Source organism: Cheilinus undulatus, linkage group 9 (genome assembly GCF_018320785.1).
Source record: "Cheilinus undulatus linkage group 9, ASM1832078v1, whole genome shotgun sequence".
Classification (NCBI taxonomy): domain Eukaryota; kingdom Metazoa; phylum Chordata; class Actinopteri; order Labriformes; family Labridae; genus Cheilinus; species Cheilinus undulatus.
The window spans coordinates 6,928,426-6,948,238 of record NC_054873.1 but is presented as its reverse complement, the minus strand read 5'-3'; the positions used below and the strand labels follow the sequence as shown (position 1 = coordinate 6,948,238).

The following is a 19,813-nucleotide window of genomic DNA, read 5'->3' as shown; positions in this document are numbered from 1 at the left end:
GCTTGGTTAGGTGGTTAACCCATTAGCTTCTGTTAAAACCTAGCTAGCTAACAGGTACTCAATTACGCTGTTTTGAGATGATTTGTGGGGCAATGTTCCTCCAGATTTTTACCTCCGCCAAGGAAGTTATGTGATTGGCAGGGTTTGTTAGTTTGTTTGTTTGTTTGTTAGCAACATAACTCAAAAAGCTATGGGCGGACTTTGATGAAATTTTCAGGAAATGTCAGTAATGGCATAAGAAAGAACTGATTCGATTTGGGGAATGATCCAGATCACAGTCTGTATCCAGGAATTTTTTAAAGGATTCATTACTATTGGGAGATAGGGCTAATAGTGGAGGTCTGTGCTCTCCGAGTGCTTTTCTAGTTAACAGTGTTCTTTGTCTATGCCGTTACTGATAATGTACAAAACATCTCTGTGTGTTTGCTGAACTAAAAACCTGCAGATTCTGGCACAAGTAGAAAAAAAGCCCCACAGCTTTATCAGCCCAGCATTGCAAAGAAAATTCCCAAGAGGAACTCTTTGAATTTAACTGGAGGCTATACAGTAAACAGTTGGAGAGCAGGTTCATCCGGAACAGAGCATGAAAATAAGGTCTCCATCTGGCAAAGCAAGCCTTTTGGTAGTGGAGATTTTGGCAACCATTGCATCCGTTGTTTTTTTCCTGTGATTGTTGAGTTGATTGCTTATTTTTACAACACTGAATAGGCCTTCAAACATATAGCATGCCATGATTGGATAAACATTAAATAGCACAGGAAAAGTGCTCTTCCTTTTTTGTACCATAACTGTCTGTTTATATCTGCAACCCAAGCAGGTGGAGTTCTTGTGATGCAGCCGAGTGGGTCGGTCTAAATCTAGATTAGTCCTCTTTAAAGCCACAGAGGCAAACAGATCTGATCCAGGCCAAACCAACCGCTGTCTCTGCTCTCAGAAGTAGGCCAGCACTGATAGCAGCAGTAACTGGGGAGATATGGGTTAATATGGACACACATTAAAGATGTATGGCAGTCTAAAATAGGTGTTTGTGCACTTCACCTCACTCTGAATGGTGTGCGTGCTTACAGCGAGTGCTCTGTCACCACGGCAACCTGAGCAGTAAGGGGAGGCCGAGGGGAGCAAGAGGAGGAGACTAAGGCTGAAACTTGCATGTTATTTCCATGTGGTTAACTTAGTGACAAAAACAAAGAGGGAGAGGAAGTAACAGTGAAAGAAGAATCAGGGGAGCTCACATCTTTATCATAAGAATTTCTCCAGCGGGCTATTAATTAACCATATTTTACCAGAAGGTTTTCTACATCATTATTTGTAGAGAAATGATTAAAAATGTGAAATGATTAAAAACTAAATAGATAAATAAAGGCGTACAGGGAAAAAGGATTATGTAGACATAATGCTACACCATTGGTTCCCATGCTAGGCCTGGGACTCCCTAGGGGGGCGCCAAAGATCTCTGGTTGTCAAAATTAGATTAGCATGGCCAAATATTACCTAAACAGTTTATCTGAACCGCTTTTGGTATGATAGAGACATGTGGACCTATTTTCTTCAGATTTGTCACTTAAAAAATAAAAATTGATGTTAATTTTTGACAGAAATCTATCACTTTTTAATTCATGTGGGTCTCGAGGTGGGGGGCTCAGCGTTTCTAAGATACAAGTAGGGGGGCTTTCAGGGAATAAAGGCAAGGAACAACTGGGCTAAACAGAAGCCTCTCCTCTCTCTGTCGGGAGTTTGAAAAAGGCACCTAAATGCCTCAGACTGTGAGAAACACGATTCTCTTGTCTGATGAGACATTTGTCTGTTATGTCTAGAGGAAACCAGGCACAGCTCATCACCTGCCGAGTACCATCCTAACAGTGAAGTATGGTGGTGGCAGCATCATGCTGTGGGGGTGTTTTCAGCAGCAGGGACTGGGAGACTGGTCGGGGTTGAGGGAAAGCTGAATGGCGCAAAGAACAGAGATATCCTCAATGAAAACCTGTCCCTCAGTGCTCAGGACCTCAGAGTAGGCCAAAGTATCTGGAGATACTTGCTGATCCACCAATGGTCACCATCCAGCCAGACTAAGTTTAAGAGGATTTGCAAAGAATGGCAGAAAATCCCCCAAACCAGGTGTGCGAAGATTATTGTGTCATATTCAAAAAGACTATAATTGCTGCCAAAGGTGCTTCAACTACTGAATAAGGGTCTGAATACTTATGTCATTGGATATTTACCTTATTTATTTTCATAAATTTGCAAAAATACTCTTTGAATGCTCTGGCTGTTTATAGATTTCCAAATTGATGTAAATTGTCCATATTTGTATCTGTTATCAAAATTGTGCAAGGGAGACATCCTTACTTTCCTGTCCTTTTATAAATTGCTTTTTGGCGAGTTGTCTTAAAGCCTCTCTTCCAGACTATTGTTGGAGCTTTTATTTATTTAAGTATGGAGTTTTGGGAGTTATATATCGTTAGCCTTATAGCATAAATGTGGAAGTAATATTTGAAGGTTTTTAGAACAAAGGAAAAACACATATCTTGGCAAACACTTAGATTTTAAAAAGAATTTATAATGTAACAGTAAGTTCTACCAGATATGTGAACAAGTTTAAAAAAAAAAAAAAAAAAAAAAGAAAAGCCACTACAAGTACTACAAAATAACTAAAAGTGACGCAATAGATCAGTGGTTCTTAGGGGTCTGGGCACCCCTGTGGGGGGCGCCAAAGGTTTAAGGGGGGGCGCAGGACCCTGTTTGCACTCACCTTGTCAAAATTCGACGTACAAACATTTTCTAAATATGAAAATAAATCATTGCATTAGGCTGCCCCTAAAAGCTAAAAACAAAATGAAGAGGATTTTTTCATTTTCAAGCAAAAAGAGAATTTTTTTTTGGGGGGGGGGGGTACATTTTTCAGATTATAAAGTCATATATTTCAAAGAAAACAAATTCAGAATTTCAGAGTATTAAAGCCATAAATTCACAAGACAAAACTTGAAATTTCAAAGCCTGAAAAGTCTTAAATGTTTACATTAGATATTAAAAAATTTCAGGTGTTTAAAATCAAAAATTCACAATAGTGTAAAGGCAAACATTTTTGGTGGGAGTTCAATTTTCGACTTTAAAATCTCAAAAACTCATAGTTTTGTTCCATTTAAATTCACCACTGTTTAAGTGAAAAATATCTACTTCGTTCTCATAAATCACTTTCTTTTTAAACTTGAGGAATTTTGAGTTTTTTCTTGTAAAATAACAGGTCCTCTTTAGGTTCCTAGTATGCATTGATACTAATGGACAGTTTATATGTTGATAATTTTTCAGGAACAGGTGTAAAGAGGTCTATTGTGTTGGGATTTTGTTTATAAAAACGATTAAAATTGATGCTTTTTGGGGCTTTTTTTCAAAGTGGGACCTGGGGGGCTTTTCTTACATATGAGCAGGAAAAAATGTTGGGAACCACTGCAATACATAATAATTAATAGATGACTTAGGACATAGTGATCATGGACTGTAACAAGCACTCTGACTGGCTGAGGCTATCGGCAATAAGGCACAGTGACTCAGCAACATTAGGAGAGTAGAGTTCGGCAGATTTCAAAATTTGGCCAAAAAATGGCTTGGGCAATTATACTATGGGGCTAACAATATTGTACATAGAAGCCCTCTGAGGTTATAAAAATAAAAAATAGAGAATTTGGGCTTTAGAAGGAACATTTGCATATTGATTGTTTTGTTCTACACCCTGTTTACAAATCTGTGGGCACAGATATAAACCTTTTATGAGAAGCAATGTATTGTGTGGGTGCTGTAAAGTAGGATGCCTTATAAAACAGAAAGAACCCTGAACTTTTGAGCTTTCCCTCCCTTTCCCGTCTTTATTCTCAAACTTAAAGCCTCTCTGCTCTACAGGAGTGAGGGCAGCACTGATTTCCTCAGAAAGAAAGCAAAAAACGTTTTTCTCCAAATGTCAAATGAGTCCTTAAAGAGAAAAGGTCACAGAGGTTGAAATTCCTCAACAACAGTGTCCTCTGGTTTCCTTTTACCCAAATGTCAACACTTTCCACCTCTCAAACACTAAACCCTTCTCTCTCCGTCCTCAAACACACAAATTCACTGAGCCGTTTCCCCACATCCACCCTGCCATAAAGAACCACCAGCGCCGCAGCTGTGACACGAAGGACAAAGACTCGCCTGTCCGTATGCAAACACGGTGGCGTTGTAGCCCTCGAAGCAGCCCTCGATCAGCTTCTCGGTGCAGGTGGAGTAGATGGCATCCTGGGTGGAGTCCATGTCAAACATGTAGTCGTAGGTGAAGGACTTGTCTTTGCCCAGGATCACCTGAGGCTCCCCAGGCATCACATATGTGCAGATGTGGCATCCTTCTATCTTTTCTCGGGCCAACTGAGGGCGAATCCTACAAAAAACACAAATAACGAGCAACATTAAAGCTGGTTATGATGACAATAAGGAGGAGTAAATTCTGAACAATCCAGTATAGATAATATTCTATTTTTACTATTCACCACTTAATTGCTGCCACTGACTACATCATAATTATATCTGATGAAATGGGTTGAATTTCCGTTCAGCTTTATACCTTTCTCATTTTAAAGTTAGTTACTTTACAGTTTGTTTATACACAGTGGTACTTCCCCCACTCTGATATGTGGCATCCCTCAGGGTTTAATCCTTGCACCACTTTTCTTTTTTTGTTTTGAATTATGACTCCTTAAATTCGTGGTTCCCAACCTTTTTTCCTTAGGCCCCCCACTGGCTGCAGGAACACCGGAAGTCCTGTCTGTACATGTTAAAAGCCGTTTTTAACACAAGAAATAAACTGGTTTACAGCCTGGTTCAAAAAACCATTAGCTAATGTCTTCATGTGCTCACACTGTATTGTAAATTTTTCTCTACCACAATTGTTTCAATAATATTTTGGAAAAACCTCACTGTGCACTGATTGGCACATCTCGTTTGATTGACAGCTCGACAGGCAGAAGGTAGATGAAGGCTTTGTCCCCACGGAGACTAAAACGATATATTTCGGTTTAGTTTTGAAGAAGTTTTCCCGTAAATACGGGATCATTTCAAGAAACGACTGAAAATGCTGTAGTATATATGCCAGGCCTGTAAGGTGTGCTGCAATGCTGCTACGGAAATGCACCAAAAGAGAGAAGATCACAGAAAACAGCTTCAAACGTTTATCTGCCCTTCTGGTTGTTCTCTGCGGTGGACCTAAGAACATCTGGTGTCTGCTGTTCTCGGTGGTGGTAAAGGAGCATCAGATTTTGCTGCAAAAGCCAGAATAGCTTCTGCAGCACGAACACACCCCTGTAATCTGCCATAGTTGTTTTGGTTTGATTCGCACATGCATTGTAGGTGGGCTATGCTATGTATGATGCAGTAGTTTCGAGAAAGATGCGGTTGGCCATCTACACAGAGATGAAACGGTAAGCATTTGCAGATTCATTCACTCTCAGAGCCGGTTTCAAAAAGCAGTGTTTATAGCCTCCCAAAACGCCGTTTCCATGTGGATGAAATGCTGATACGACAAAAAACTTTAGCGTATACTTCTGAATTCATCTCTGTGTGGACCGGCCTTATTTAACATCACTGTAACTGCAGAGAGATGCTGTTGCAGCCTCAACGAAAGTGTGTTAAAAGGGACAATAGAGCAGGCAATTAATTGCTGTTAAAAAATATAAGTGCACTAATTGTGGATCTTAATTAATTGTGATTAAATTGACTAACTTTGACAGCCCTAGATTTATTTATTCTACATTTTTTGTTGCTATTCCATTTTTAACTCTGTCAACCACTTTGACTTGCTCTTTGTATGAATGCTGCCTTATATATGAGTCTGCCTTGCCTCTCAGCAGCAGTATTATAATCCTACAAGGACAGGTATGTACCTAACCTGACACACCAGGTAGACTGTGTCACTTATCCACTGCATGAAAATATTCAACATTCATGTGGGAAACGTGCCCTACAAAATGTTTGGGAAGGAAAGGACTTTTTAAAAAAAAAATCTTGGAAGGTGATTGGACAAACATTCCGTCTGTCACATTAATTGCCAGCCAATCAGAGCGACATAATGAAATGAGGCAGTTGACACTAGGGGTGGGTAAAAGTTGGATTAATTGATGCATCGCAATATTTCCCCCCTCAATTCAATATCGATTCAGCAAATCTTCTGAATCGATTCACCTCCTGGCCAGTGGGGGGTCACTGTGCGTGTGATTCGCGTTGTATGGACGGAGGCCGCACTCGACCAAGAAACAACCAACCATAACCATGTTATGTGAGGTTTATCATAATTCCAAGAAGAAAGAAATATTAAAGAAATTATATTAAAGTTTACATGCACTTTACTTTTTCAGTGTTAATACAGAACTGGCATGTTTTTTACTTTTGTACTCCTTATGCACAGGTAAGTTATTATTGTGCAAATTTTCATTTTCAGATGTTTTATTGCTAAAAAATTTGAGGCGACCTACCACATATGATCACGAAAATAATTATCAAAATTTGTCAACAGGTCATTTGTGTATTTGTACTTCTTACTGAATCAACATCAAAGCATTTAAATCAATATCAAATCAATATCGAATTCGAATCGCAACCTAAAGAATCGAAATCAAATTGAATCGTGAGGTTCTTAGTAATAGCCAGCCCTAGTTGACACGCACAGCTCGAAGTACTAACCTGAGCTCTACAGACTATGGTTGCCATAAAACATGAAAAGCAGAGCTCGTCATTGGCTGACCTGTCTTTGTCATTCATCCAACATAGAAACTCTCTTGTCACACAAAAACACATCCTGTGCTGTATCACTGCACATTCAATAAAAAGATTATGTTGTTATGCTATTACGTCTATAATTAAATTCTGAAACAAGAGAGAAAAAAGCAGCCTAGAGCAGAAGAAACTGTCAGCATTATACAGCATGTGATGGAGAGAAAATTCCAACCACACCCAACCCACGGAGCCAAATCAAAATAACATAAGAGAATCAACATGATCCACGGTCGGCTGCCAAATCTGATTAACTGCAAAAACCTGAGCACAATAAAAGGAGGAGAATATTGACATAACCGTACATGATTAAAGAAATAACATGTCTGAACCTTAGGTTTATGCATATGCTTTATTTTAGACTGGGCTGTCAGTCATGTCAGCAAAGATACTGTTTAAACAAGAAATTATAAAAGACTAAAAGTTTGACACCCTTGCAGAGACTATATGCATTCAAGCACAGTTTACTTCACCAGTAATCTGGCAGTATTTGGTAGCAGTTCCCTTAAAATCTCTACAACTCTTCAGAGTTATGCTATTAGAAAGATCCCTTGCTGATTTTCAGGATCTAAGCATAATTTATGGGTCAGTATTTGCTTACACGGGAAAAAACAAGATAGGCTGCTTTATAAATGAACTGATCTGCTCTTTTGTCCGAGTCAGCTTGCTGCTGTTACAGCACTTCAAGGATTTTGCTCAATATGGGAGTGAAGGAGCATGGGAATTTTTATGGCACATTGGAGAGTGCATCTAAGGCTTTGCTCACATCGCCAGTCAAATCTAATCTTGGGCACATGTCCAGATTAATTCTATTTCTCATGTTTCATGTTCCTAATCCTCAGACATTTGTTGATGTTTCAGTCCCAAAAAAGATCTTGTCCAGGAAAACAAGGAGTAGAAACAACATTATGTCTGCAGCAGCTCCACAGATTTGGATTATTTACGTACAACAATCTCCATGTAGTTACAACACATTACTTCTACCACATGTTTGGACTAAATATTTACAGCAAACAGCTGTTTCAAAGCTCAGCCTTCATCTGAAAACATAAGGGTCTAAGGAAAAACTGCAGGGACATTTAAAACAATCTACTGGAGCAAATCAGCCCAGAGCAGGTATTGTCATTTACATTTAAGGAAATGTTAAACATGAAGCATGATAACTGACCTAGCTGTAGAATTTCTAATCATGTAGCTGACCAAGTCAGCCCAAGTTTGAAGCAACTCTAAATAACATTATAGTTGAAAAAAATGTGCAGAAACCAAAACTAAATTGTCCAAAATAAATAAAAATATGTCAAGGCAATCAATATTTGGCTTCCCTGCCTGTTTTGCAAAAATAAAAAAATGTGTTTGATCATCTTAAATCATTCCAGTTTTAACATTTTTGTACATGATTATCTACTGCAGATGTGGTGTTTACAGCAGCACAGGGTCAGCATCCTGCTCTGACCCAATACTTTGCCCCATAAAACCTGCCAGCTGGGTTAACATGTTCTGAATCCGTGTGTCTGTCAATCTGTGTACAGTGTGTCTGACAAGGACAATATGTTGCTGCTGATGCCCTGAATGTTTTCCAACTGTCTTAATCTGGCAGGGATTATCCATCTGAATGTGGATGCTACAGAGGCAGAAGAGAGGGAATGTGGTCATTCTGATGCTCTGGTGGTCAAGTCACTCTTTAAAAAAGGAAAGAGCATTTGGACTATGATTCCCAAGGATTGTTGCTAAAATCAGCTGCACCATATTACCCTGTACACTATGGTTGAATATAAGTTAAATGTTTTGAAAGTTTTCATCATGCTTTTGTTTCCTCAAACTCTGAAGAAAAGCACCTGACAGCGGTCCTGCCTCTCTCTCTCTCTCTTTCTGTCCTGTGTGGATAAAAGCCTCATTGTGCCTCCAAGTTCAGGGGAAAACAATGCTGTGAGAGGAGTACAGTGCAGCCATTGTGTCCGTCTGAGTGACACTGGATCCCCGTGCTGACACCCCTGTTACAGCTGCAGGATTACATGGCAGGACGAAGGCAAGGGAGGAGAGGTAACGTCCCGCCTGGAGGGCATGACATGTCCACAAACAACAACACAAAACAGTCATGGAACAGAGTGGCAGATGAAAAACAGAACCTTCAATCTATTATTAATACTTCTGTTAGGGTTTAGGTCAGACTGGGTCTACCCTTTCTTTTAGGGGGCTATATCATCAACACTTGACTCACTTCTGGATTGAACCTACAACCACTTCAAGGCTGCATAAACTATAAAATCTGCATTTAACAGTCAAATAAGTCAAATTTATTTCTTAAAATAATGCAAAATGAGGTGTTACTGTCAGCCAATGAATGCTGCCTTCAAAAACATCCCATTATCATGATGCATCCTGAGAGAATTTTTAAGAACAAGAAGATGACTCAGCAGATAAGGCTGCAGCGTCAGTCTGTATATTAGTAAATGGAGGCTTTTATTGTGAAGTAGTTACAGCAAGATTCCCCTGAGGGAATTTAGCCTTGGTCAGCTAGTTTCAGATAAAGTTTTAAGGTTGGTTTAAACCTTGAATCCTTAAGCCTTGAAACTTCTGCCTTGAATCTATGCCGTAACCATGTGGTGCATACTCTTACGTTCGTGTCACTCTGCTTTAATTCTACTCCACAGGGAAATGTTATGCCAGTTCGCAGTCCGCCATATTTCCTGCTTGTTTGAGTACAATAAACCATGTTCATTGTCACCAGGCGTATTATATTGGAGTTTGAAACTTTTTCATGCCATTCTAATTTTTCAGATACACTGATAATAAAAAATGTATTAAAGACTGAAAATGCCCCTTAGACTTGAGTTATCTCAGTATATCCCGCAAAGCTAGGCTGTAAAGTTACATTCTAACAGAAGCCTACTTATGAATGTCCCATAGGAGCGTGCTCTTATTATAACTGTGTCAAACTCTTTACATTGTTATATTTAGACAAGGGAGATTTCCAACACTGTATGAATGGCAGCTGATTAAACTGTGCCACCCTACGATTGTCCCTGCGGAGAGACCAGGCATCCCTGCAGAACTCAGGGGGAGGAGGAGATGTGGACTTGGAGTAAAGTGTTAGGAAAGACAAAGACCGTGCAATCCATGCTTTCCATCTTTAATCACGGGGGATGTAAGATTCCTCCCTAAAAAGACGAGGGAGCTTGATGGGCTGCAGAAGGAGTAAAGGTACATCAATGCTAAATCTGTAAATGGAAATTTCCATCTTGTGTTAGCATCAAGCTAACAAATTCAGACAAACATGCTGGTCCACTTAAAATCTTCACATTTTCATAACAACTTTTTTTTTATCCTATCAAATTCTTCATCAATCACTTGATTACCTTTGTTCTTTACAATAAGCTGCCATGAAAACTGTTAAAATGTTAAAATAAGCATGCATGTGAACATATCGTCAGTGTCAGTACCCTCTAAAGAGGGTGTAAAATAACAAAAAAAGACCCTAATTCAAATAAAGCTGGGAAGGATTCCAGACAAGCATGATAACCAGTATAATTCCTCTACAAACAACACCATACTTGAGCCTCTAAATAGTGACAGCTGGCATAATGTGCAGCAAAATAACGACACCCAGAACCAAAACAAATCCTTCTCTTTCTTTAACAGCGCTCATCCTGTTCTATTGTCTGGATTTTTATTGTTGGACTGAAACAAAACGAGATCCCAAACCAGAAAAATCAATTCTCCAGCAGCATGTCAAATCTCCATGTTCAATCAATTCCATGTTTCCTCGTTTTGTCAGACTGTTCTAGAAATCTAATCCTTTGCAGTAACCACAGGGGGGTCTTTGTTTCAGACTATTTAGCTCACTAATTGGGTGTGTAATCCAGTCTGATTCGCCACTCTCCCACAGTACTCTCACACCCGGGAATCTGCTGCTATTTCAAATATCTACTCGCTTTTCATCTGCGTGTAGAAACAGTGGGACTTCCTGCTTTACCAGCGGGATTTAGGTGAAGATTTATTCACAGTAATGCAAATACGAACATAACATGGTTTAGTCTTCCTTAATACATATGTAGATAATCAGGTTTTGGGTTTTTTGCTTGGATTTTTAATTACTAGACCAGGACTGTTCAGGAGTTTTATACATTGTTGTCTTTCATATGCACTGTGTTTAATGGTTTGATAATGTTGCAGTAATATTTTAGAAAAAAATCTGACTGAAATTAATCAAGTAAATAGTTTTCTTCAAGACTTTGATATATTACAAATAACTAGTTAATTCAGTGTTGGATATGATTCATTAGATGCATTATCTGTCGACTGGATAAAACAAAATACAGAAGAATAGGTTGGACAGAAAACTCTGTCTTTTGCAACATTACTTCCCATTTCCATTCAAAGATCTTGCAGTCAAGAATTGGAGTCATCTTGGAGGGGTTGTTGGGTCTGACATCACCTTGAGACTCAGGAGCAGAGTTAGTGAATTCTGCTGCCAGGGGCCTTGAAATCAAAATGACAACAAAAGATGACAGGTAGAGATACGCTGCTCAGCCCCGCTCACCTTTCTTCTCATGTCTTGTTTAGAATTGGTGTATCTACTGACTTTTCATGGATGGATCTGAGATAATGAGGGAGAAAAGCTGTTAAAAAGTGAGCTAATCACAAAGGATTCAGTGATTGTATGTAGCGTTAGCCAAGACGGCTACTTTATAACAGCTTTTTCCATCATTATGAGAAATTCATCCATGCATTATCTATAACAGGAAAAAACATTCAGCTGTAAACAAGTGACTAGTTGAGTGTTTAACAGTCTGACAGCAGGTGCTTCTCTCCTTTTCAAACATGTGCTTTATAATTCCTGTTTAATTTAGCCACTGAACTAAATAAGGGTTTGAACTGTATTACAGCTATTGTAAACATAAGAACCAAGTCCATATACAGGAGACCCAAATGCTTTTAAACAAAAATAGAGAATAATTATCAATAAGCACTAGACCCAATGGGGTGAACTCAGTAAATGCTCAGTAACCAGAGCGTTGATGTTTCGATACTGGAGCTGTAAAAAGCAGCTGTGAGGACTCGTCTGAGCAGGGAGGAGCCGAGGTCAGAAGTCAGGTGAGGGTCAGGGTCTGAGGTCGAGACGTCTCCTGAGCAGAGACTTTTCGTCAGGTTATCATCAGCCAGTTAACAGATAAAAATACAAGAGGCTGCAGGCGAACTTTGAGCTATTTAGAAGCCTGACTCCTGACATAAGGACAATTTGAGTTTACCTTAATCATGAACAAAAAAACTCAGTCAAAAGCTTCATTTCAGACGCAGAAATGCTGTTTGTTGATCTTTTCTTTCACAGCGTAGTTTTACTGAGTCGTTGTTGGCGCCAAACTATGAACACAGAGCACGCCCAAACCTGCTGCCACACCCCCGCACTCCCTCCAACCACTGGCCCTCCTCACTGCAGCTAATAAATCATTAGGAGAGCAGCATTTCACTGCAGAGGACGGAGTGTGCTCGATAGAGGTGTGTGTGAGTCTATGTGTGTCTGATATGGGAAAGAAAAGAAACGTAGAAATGTCAAAAATGCAAAAAATGTAATATCTCATATTTCATTTTAGAGATAGAAAATGAAACCAAGTTTTATCAAATTTAAATCTTTTATTTATTTATTTATTTATGCATGATTGATTGCTGTTTATTGCACTTGTATAAAAAGTCTGCGTTCTAAATATCAGAGTATATAAGAAAAATGACTGTTGCTTCCATTGGTTGCTAAAATTATACAGATGAAACATCAAAACAAGAGACAGAGAGAGAAAACCAGATTTCTGATGCTGTAGTTCTGCAGAGTGATTGAGGTTTGTGCTTTCAGACAAAACCAGGAGAAAAACAGACATCTCACAGCTACCTTTGTTTCTGCACACACAGAGCCAAAAATCAAAGCCACGCACACACCAGCTCCACTCCCAGAGTTGACTGCAGACAGGAGAGTAAACAGGCCACATCTCTGTGCAGATGTGCTGAGACCAGCAGCAGAGCCACTGCCTCAGGATGATGTCACCTGCCGCCGGGCTGCCCGCTCCACTTTAACCGTAACGTCTCACTGTCCTTCACACAGGAGATGATTAGAGGCTGTGTGAAGGGCGGAGAGGAAGAGCGTGCAGGACAGTGGAGGCACTAAAAGAGAAAGAAAGTCTTTGTCACACAGTGGGCTTCATGCCAGGCCAGCGTCTTCGGCTTCTTTGTGTTAAAAAAATGCTGTGAGGCAGCAGGAGAGAGGAGCTCTGACAGGGCAGGTGCTTACTGCAACGCCGCTGCAGAAAATAATTTTAACAAGACATAATACAGAAGCAGGGTGGGGCTTAACTTCACCTTAAACCATAAAAAAGCTCCTAACTGGTCAGGTAGGTTGAAAAGGATGAAAATATGTACTTAATTACCTTCATGGGAATTTGCTTTTGTTCATCTTTCTCTTTCTGTCAATCACAAAAATAACAAACGCTGCACGGGACGCTAGTTTAGCCTAGAGGTAGAACTGGAAATATTTGAAAGTACAATGCTTTAAAGGAATACCAGACTACAAACTCAAAAAAGGAGATAAAATAAAGCATATCTTAGCAGGAAGTGAAAGTTTTTTTTTCCCACAAAAAAAAGGTCAGTGACAGTGAATACATCCTTGCTACTCCAACTGCCAGTCATTTTGATGCTTGATTAATGAGTTTGAGGGTGTTGGAACTTAAATTTTTCATATTCCAGGCACTCAAATGCTGATATTTTCTGCTTTCTTCATTTTTTTTGAGTGTTTTAATAATACAAGCAATGAAAAGTAGTTGGAATAAAAGGGGAAAACAAAATTGTGAATGGAAATATTATTATTAAACTGTAAATGAAACAAAAAGCACATGCTCAAAAAAAGAAAGTTATCTTATCATGCTCCTTATTTTCTTTACAACTGCACTTATTTAATACACTCAGCACCAGGAAAAATAAGTGAATAAATCAACATGAATAAAGCCATGTGCTTTGGAACAAACTGATCCAACATTTTTATAATATTTTTACAGCATAGAAATTAATGTACAATGAAAATAATGCAAAGGTGTAGCTCGATCACTCAGAGGACTTGCACATAAACTTTTCATAAATAAAGGTTATCAAGGTGATGTTTTAATCAAAACTGGTCTTTCTAGGGAGCTGGTGGTTAGTGGTTAGTTTACATGTTTATTGCTAAGAAGCTTGCAGAAAGACTTGCAGATATGTGCAGACATAAGCTCTGAATGTCTGGTTGTTTTAAAGAGAAAATTAAACTTTTTGTTACAACAGGGATTTATGAATTTGACTTTACAATGAGGAATTCAGACACAAACATTGTTCTAAACCATTTTCTAACCATCATTTCCACCCATATTGGGTATAGCTAAGATTGGATAAGAATAAAATAAGAATTTGGAATAAAAGAAGTGAAAAAAATCAAGTTTTGTACAGGGTGGTGGGCAACATCTGACCCTAAGACAACAGAAGGGTTGATAAAATAGCAAAATCAGTCAGTTTGCAGCATTGTAGCATAAGAAAAAGTGTTTTATCCTCAAGCATTGTACACATTTTAAGATTTCTTTTCCTACTTTTCCTTGCATAACATCCTTACATATAACTATTATATATTATAGCAAGTTTTAGCTACAAATTACATCAATTTTGCATTTTTTTCTGCAAGTGCAAACATTTCCACTGCACGTATTAAGTTTCTGTGAATGCTATGTTGATCTTTGCTGTGCCTCTACTCCCACTGCATGAAGAAGTAGCATGCTGACAGTTGTTACATGCAAGAAATCACCTCTGTCTGCAGTTTGGGGATTAGTGCAGCAGAGCTTAGCTGCTGTGTGTCAACGGGGGGTTGTGTGCAGGTTTAAAGAGGAGACTTAACACTGTTGTAGCAGGAATGATATCTGCATTTCATAAAACTGCACCAAGCTTGTCTGCACTTTGCAGAGCTTTAACTAACAGGAGTGAATATTAATGTGCAGCATGTTTGGTGACTGTAGCAGGATGGCAGCAGCTTCAACTTGGCAAAAAAAAAAAAAGGGAATAAAAAGGAGATTTTGTACTTGACGGAATTTAAAAGAAAACCAGCTGCATGATAAACGGATGATTAAGATCCTCAACAGCTTTAAAGGACGCTTTTCAAGTGTTTCAACACAATGAGACGGTTCATTTTTAGTATCACACGCCCTGCTAGAAGTGGTTTCATGCTCTGCACACTCTGCCAGACGGGACCACCTACTGCAGCAGACAAAGAGCTGAGAGTACAGTCTAATAAAAACCAACACCAGTTGAAAAAAAAACCCTGAGCACATCATGAAGTCTGCCGAAAACAAATCCATCACAGAGAAAAGCTTTAATTCCACATTTCTGGAGATCTAATACTCCCTGATACTGTACCGATGTGTCTGCACGTCTGCAGGACTCAAACACTGCGTGACATAGAGGATGGGGTTGCTATGGTGACCGGTAATGGAAGCCAAGAATTAAAGTCATAATCCGATCCCAGCAGGATGCAACGCCGGTCTGCTTGAATAAAAAATGCCAGAAGGGAGGGGCATCAGAGAGAGACAGAGAGGGCTCAGCGTCCTGCAGCCCGTCACCGACTTCAGGAGGTTAATTTACTGCCAAACCGAGCGGTGAATTACGCTCAACGTTTTCAAGCTAAATGGTTTATCATTTAATTATTCCACACCCACAGGGATCGGTTTTATCTTCTTTGGAGTGCAACCACTTAGTTAAGCTTTCATGTATGCTATGGAAGCCTGAGTGGGACAATTTAAAATGAAAAATAAATACAATAATTCTTCTCCAAGGAGCAACAGGGTAGGACATGGAAAATTAAAGGTCAAACCACTTTAAACATTTCAGGATTTAGAAGGGCATAAACTATTAACAGGAGAATAAAAGCATGTAAGAATGCTGATATAACAGATTACTTTCTTTTTCTTTACATTTTACTAATCTAATAGAACAAAGCAGAACTGAGAAAAGACAAAACACAACAAATTTAAAAAAATTAAAAATAAACCACTTAAGTCAACCCCAAAATGCCAAAAGGCACTGCATGAATATTAACATAACATTTTTCATGAATTATATCAAATCTTTGAGCATCACAATGTTAAAGCACATCATTGCACAACAGTGGTTTGTGCTATAGCTCAACAAAATGGTCAGTTCTAAAGGAGGCCAATAATTCAGACCCTCGTAGTTTTTTGGGGGGTGTTTTTGTGAGATACTTTTGTTTCTGTGTGAAAAGTAAAATAATGTTTTCATCCAAAATAAAACTAGGATGTTTGGAAAAGGCGACTGATGCCCAAGTGTCTCCATTTGGCCCTCAGTGAAAAAATGCCTTGCTCTCCCTGCTTTACTATCTGGATATAAACCAGCACAAAGGACAGATGGCATCCTGTAGTGCCAATCTTTTTGGCAGTACTTACCGGCCACCTTATAAGATACGCCTGTTCAATTGCATAACACAAATAGCTAATCAGCCAATCACATGGTAACATCTCAATGCATTTAGGCATGTAGACGTGGTAAAGATGAATTGCTGAAGTTCAAACCGAGCATCAGAATGGGGAAGAAAGAGGATTTTTGGGACTTTGAAAGTGGCATGGTTGCTGGTGCCAGAAGGGCTAGTCTGATTATTTCAGAAACTGTTGATGTACTAGGATTTTCATGCATACCCATCTCTAGGTTTTACAGATAATGGTCCAAAATTTACTGAAAAATATCCAGTAAATAGCAGTTGTGTGGAGGAAAATGCCTTGTTGATGTCATGGGTCAGAGGAGAATAGGAAGACTGGTTTGAGTTGATAGAAAGGCAACAGTAACTCATATAACCACTCGTTACTACCAAGGTATGCAGAATACCATCTCTGAACGCAAAACACGTGGAGCCTTGAAGCAGATGGGCTTCAGGCCGACACCGGGTGCCACTCATGTCAGCTAAGAACAGCAAACTGAGGCTACAATTCACAACATTGGGCAGTAGACAATTGGAGAAACGTTGCCTAGTGTGGTGAGTCTCGATTTCAGCTGCCACATTCAGATGGTATGGTCAGAATTTGGCGTAAACCACACAAAAGCATTGATCTTTCCTGCCTTGCATCAACAGTTCAGGCTGGTGGTGGTGTAATGATGTGGGGGATAGTGTCTTGGCACACTTTGGGCCCCTTAGTACCAATTTAGCACGAGTTCACTGCACTCCAATGGCCTCCACAGTCACCAGATCTCAATCCAACAGAGCACCTTTGGGATGTGGTGGAGTGGGAGATAAGCATCATGGATGTGCAGCTGATAAATCTGCAGCAACTGCGAGATGCTATCGTGTCAACATGGAACAAAATCTTTGAGGAATGTATCCAACACCATCTTGAAACTATGTAATAAAGAATTAAGGTAGGGGGTGCAAGCTGGTACTAGCAAGGTATACCTAATAAAGTGGCTGGTGAGTGCAGGCTGTGTCAGTACAAACAGCACAGGCACGTGGACGTTAACATGCACAGAGGACCAAAGGCTGGCGGTGCAAGCTCTGCTAATATATAAAATAAAGGGCTTAAAGTTCAGGTAGGTCCATTGTAGAAAACTGAGCTTAATTCTTTTGAAATGAGTCAGATCTTTCTATCCTTACAGACTTAACAATAGGTTTGTATTTGTAATGGAGCAACATCTAATCCTGAGGACAAATCCATCACATATTTTTACACATGAGGTAAGAGCTGGCAGAAATAAGACACACACCCTTGTCTCTGCTAGGACACATTAGCTGTGTTTTATAATCTGCATGCTCAGTTCATGGCCACTCTGCAGCAGCTGACCCAAGCTTGCTGGTTCATCCTCCCCTCATAACGTTTGGGATATGCATGTATATCCCACTGATCCGAGACCTTGTGAGCCTTTTGGAAAATGTGCTTTAAAAAACAAACAAGGCCTCGCCAAGTCCCCACGGCACGCTGATAACGGCTTTACTGCTTCCTGCAGGTCAACGGTCAGGGTGCAGACCACCCCATCATTAGGAGGGGGGAGGAGGTTAGGCAACAGGAGGTGTCAGCAAGGGATCATCTGTAGCTGTCAACATGGAGAGGAAGGACTGGGAGGCAGGCTGGGGTCAGTGTTTGAGGGAGCGTAGACCTTTTCATCTTCTCACTGGAACATACAGAGTCACGCTCGCCAAGCACAAGGGTAGTGGAAAACCTGTGCATATCTACAGTAAGACTGGAATAAGAAGCATACTATTTATGTCTGATTCTATATCTGATAATGCTATTTTAGAGCATGTGGTCACTTACACATGACAAATTTTATAAATCATGGACTCAGTGATCCAGGGGTAAAGCTGACAGACCCACAATACTTTTAAAGTGACATTAACAAAGACTGTAATCTCAAATATCTGCAAGTTTCATCCAAATTGTGCTTTTCAGTCAGCAGATTACTGAGAGTAATGATTTTAAAGTCTTCATCTTTTTCTAGACAGTTTATTTGTGGGTAGCTGTTGAGCTATGAATGATGCAACCTTATTAGGAGTGGAAACACTCACCCAAACAAACACACACATTAAATCTAATACAAGAGATGTTTAATTAGAGGAGGATCATCGCGCACAACAAATAAACCAGGACTGCAAAAGTTTTATGGGATCACTAAACTAGGAACAGGGATATGTCAGTGATATGGCATCTCGTATTAGCAGCAGAGCATAAACCAAAACACAGTGTATGAATTTAAGTCACATTAAGTGACGCTCATGCTGCAGAGGAATCAAAATGTCTATATGTACGTTTTGGAAGTATTCAGACCCTTTTCACTTTTTTAGTTTCAGCCTGAAGCTACAGTCGTTTAAATTCATTTTTACCTTTGCTAATCTACACTCAATACTCCATCATGACAAAGTGAAAACAGAGTTTTAGATATTTTTCACATTTTTTTAGGAAAAACTGAAATATCACATTGACATAAGTATTCAGACCCTTTACTCAGTAGCTGAAGCACCTTTGGCAGCAGTTACAGCCTCAAGTCTTTTTGAATATGACACAACAAGCTCTGCACACCTGGACTGGGGGATTTTCTGCCATTCTTCTTTGCAAATCCTCCCAAGCTCAGACAGGTTAGATGAGGATTATCGGTGGATCGCCTCTTTCAGGTCTCCAGAGATGTTTACTAGGGTTCAAGTCAGGGCTCTAGCTGTGCTGGACATTCACAGGCCCCATCCACACAGAGACGAATTCAGGAGTAGACGCAAAAGTTTTCTGTCCTATCGGCATTTCATCCACATGGAATCGGTGTTTTGGGAGGCTGTAAACGTTACTTTTTGAAACCAGGTCTGAGAGTGGACAAATCTGTAAACGCTTACCCTTTCGTCTCCCTGTGAATGGCCAACCGCATCTTTCTTGAAATGACTACGTCATACATAGTGTAGCACACCTACCCCACATGTGCATGTTGAACTAAAACAACAATGGCGGTTTACAGGGGGGTGTTTGTGCTGAGGAAGCTACTGAGCTTATAATGGCTTTTGCAGCAAAATCTGATGCTCCTTTACCACCACCGAGAACAGCACACACCAGATGTTCTGAAATCCACCACGGAGAACAACCAGAAGGGCAACCAGGAGAAAGTTTGGGGCAGTTTTCTGTTATCTTCTTCTCTCTTTTGGTGCATTTCTGTGGCTGCGTTACAGCGCCATGCACAGGCTTGGCATATATACTACAGTGTTTTCAGTTGTTTTCACCAGTTCCCTGCTTATGCAGACATTTCCTGAAACGATCCCATATTTATGTAACCTTGCAAAGCAGATGGATACGCCCATTTCCTTGTTTTTCACTGGCCAATCCATCTTGCAAAGCTCCCATCTGAACTGTTTGGGCCCAGTTAGAAAGTGACAGGACCAATCAGCGACGAGGGGCAGTACTTTCAGGCGCAGCAGAGTCGTAATGTAAACAAGCAGCAGCAAGAGCTGGTGCAGTTATGGAGGAACAGCTTAACGTGGATGCTGCTAAAGCGCCAACAA

At 39.9% G+C, this 19,813-nt stretch overlaps 1 protein-coding gene across 6 annotated transcripts in view; it reads right to left on the bottom strand.

Moving 5' to 3' along the window:
- Nucleotides 1-19,813, bottom strand: part of LOC121515628 (kinesin-like protein KIF21A) — an 89,844-nt gene that overhangs the window by 50,319 nt on the left and 19,712 nt on the right. For all 6 annotated transcript variants that reach the window (XM_041796493.1, XM_041796497.1, XM_041796494.1 and 3 more), the window contains exon 2: nt 4,177-4,399. In XM_041796493.1, the coding sequence (XP_041652427.1) occupies nt 4,177-4,399 (223 nt within the window). The remainder of the gene's footprint in view (nt 1-4,176; nt 4,400-19,813) is intronic.